Source organism: Penaeus chinensis, chromosome 39, assembly GCF_019202785.1.
Source record: "Penaeus chinensis breed Huanghai No. 1 chromosome 39, ASM1920278v2, whole genome shotgun sequence".
Lineage (NCBI taxonomy): Eukaryota > Metazoa > Arthropoda > Malacostraca > Decapoda > Penaeidae > Penaeus > Penaeus chinensis.
Window position 1 is genome coordinate 18,946,949 of NC_061857.1, and position 2,500 is coordinate 18,949,448.

General features: G+C 42.6%; 1 protein-coding gene across 1 annotated transcript in view; it reads left to right on the forward strand.

Moving 5' to 3' along the window:
- The window catches only part of LOC125046828 (altered inheritance of mitochondria protein 3-like), a 1,015-nt gene extending 752 nt beyond the window's left edge, over positions 1-263 (forward strand). Inside the window, exon 2 of the mRNA XM_047644799.1 lies at positions 1-263. This exon is cut by the window's left edge and continues 195 nt beyond it. Coding sequence (XP_047500755.1) covers positions 1-179 — 179 coding nt within the window. The 3' untranslated portion in view covers positions 180-263.
- The last annotated feature ends 2,237 nt before the right edge of the window (positions 264-2,500 follow it).

Genomic DNA, 2,500 nt, shown 5'->3' on the forward strand with positions numbered 1-2,500 from the left:
ACCCGCGACCCCCGAGCTTCCAGCGGCCGCAAGTAGACCCACGACCCCCGAGCTTCCAAATACCGCAGGTGGACCCGCGTCCACCAAGCTTCCAATTGCCGCAAGTGGACCCGCGACCCCCGAGCTTCCAGCGGCCGCAGGTGGACCCGCGACCCCAAGGGTTCACTGTGTATGGGTGATTCGTCATCATCGGCCTCAAGAGATCATTCGCAAGCATGCCTTTTCTCTGTAATTTCTTATAGCATTAAAAACTGAACTCGGTCTTTCGTCTCTTGAAATCCAAGGCGTTCTAACTAGATTTTAAAAAGATAAAAGGAAATATATTAGGGAATCAATTAAACATTTCACACATTAATAACAAAAGTAACAAAATAAGGCGCTTGTTGTCTCAGTGAATGCGATTATCTGCTATCTCTCTTGACCCTATCTGATTATAAGAATATTTACTGGTCTTGAAAAAGCAAGGATAATTAAAAACGATTTGTAGTTTGTTATGGAGGCATAGCATTTTCAGTGAGAAGTTTGTATGGCAAGCGATTTAAGATTAAAATACCACAGTACATCTTTGAATGGAAAATTGCATATAACGAAATTGTCTTAATGCATCTACGAGAAGAATTAAAGGAAAGTGAAAGGGGAACTGGTAAATATGAAACAATTTGATGAAAGTGTGTTGAATATTTTAGGCAAATAATGACTCGTTTCAAAAAGCAATTGCAAATTACTTCTATCACCTGAATATTTAATGCAATCGTTCATTGGACCTTCAAATCTTATAAAATCAAAACCTATGTTCCAATTCGAAATAAGAAGACAACGCACTCGTCACTGCCCCTTCAGGAAAGACGTTTAAGCGTACCAGTGTCTCATTCACACACAAAAAAATGAAAACACAGTCTATTTACATCCTGCTCACAGGGAGTAAATCTTGGGAAGAAAGAGGCAGTAAATATTGCAAATAGAAATAAAGAGAGTAAATGATAAATAATAAGACTAAAAGTTGCGAATAAAGAAGATAACCAAGCTTGTTCGCTACTCACAAGCTCTCTTCGTGGCGCGCAGGGGGCCTTTGAGAGCGAAAAAGGCCATGGACTTACCTTTTGATGCTTGCCACAGCCTTGCGATGGTCTCTTCCCTCTCACACAGCGACACGAAGCCCATGATCAGAGAATATGCGAAGAAACATGGAAAAAATAAGAATGGAGAATCGCCACTACCAGAGTGCGAGAAATTAAAGATGACCTCGGCGGTTGGATAGCGCGTGTATATCCGGCCCGTCAATAAGAAGCAGTGTTAGCAAAGCTGGAGAAGACCACCCACGATGAGAGACCTTCAGGAGCCATTATCGGTAACCCACGTTGCGGAAAGGTGTGTAGAATACCTATACCATCCTTTCACACTGAAAAGTGTGTTGGGAAACAGCTGAAATATAAATAATCTTACTAACTCTCTTAGGGAGGCAAATGTTTTGAAATATGCTATGCTGACCCATATAACCAATTTTAATGGTTTGATATGTTGTGTACAAGTACAATCATAAAAAAGCCTAAGTGACCGAGTTGTGGATCCAGCTACAAAATTCCAATAATCCGACAATCGATCTCGGCCATCAATAAATTAGCTTCATTAGGGGGCGGGAGGGCACGCTTGCGCAACCGTGCAAGGAAGCGCCTCGCCTGCCTTCCGCGCCTCGCCCTCTCGGTGTAGGTGCACCGCAAGATGTCGAGCTCCAAGTTCTTAGCTACTCTCACGCCTGCAAGCCACCTGCACCACAGTTCCTGAAAAGCTTCTGGGACAGACTCAATACTGACTTGGTCAAATTTTCCATCATGCGTAATTTTTACCAAGTATCACTACCTCAAGAGCATTGAAGTCGTCAGTTCGGATTAAAATATATATATGTGTTTATTTTCTAATTTCAATATTGTAAATATTGTAACTGCGCAGTTTCCCCTATATAAGTTATAGAAAATGTTATGCTAAAGTGTGGTACTAACCATGAGGTCGAATCTACCCGACTTCCTGTCAGAGTCAGGATATGTGAATTGCATAGAATAAATGGTTAATCTCCCCACACCCTGAAAGGACTGGACGAGGGTTGTTAAAACCAGAGCATATTAGGCGGAAACTAAAGAACAGAATTTTGCTAATAATCTTCCAAGTTCTTTTACACTACGCAGATGCACAGGCTCTCAACTACAACATACTGTCTTTCCTTGACCTCACACTGTTTTTATATTCACATAATGTAGCCCTTTTTCACGTTTACACCCCTTCCCCCGGGGGCGGAGCAAAGGAGACAGGGCCTACGGCTCAAAGTTAGGGCTCACCCCTACCTTGTGCCTCAACCCTAGGCTCAACTAATTTTGCATGGTCTTTTCTTCTTTCCCTTTCCTCTTCCTCCTCTTCTTTGATCAATTGTTCTGTCCACTTCCTAAGGTGAAAGAACCATGCAGAAAGGATGAAAGACGGCCTCGGGGAGTCATGGGCACGCTATTCA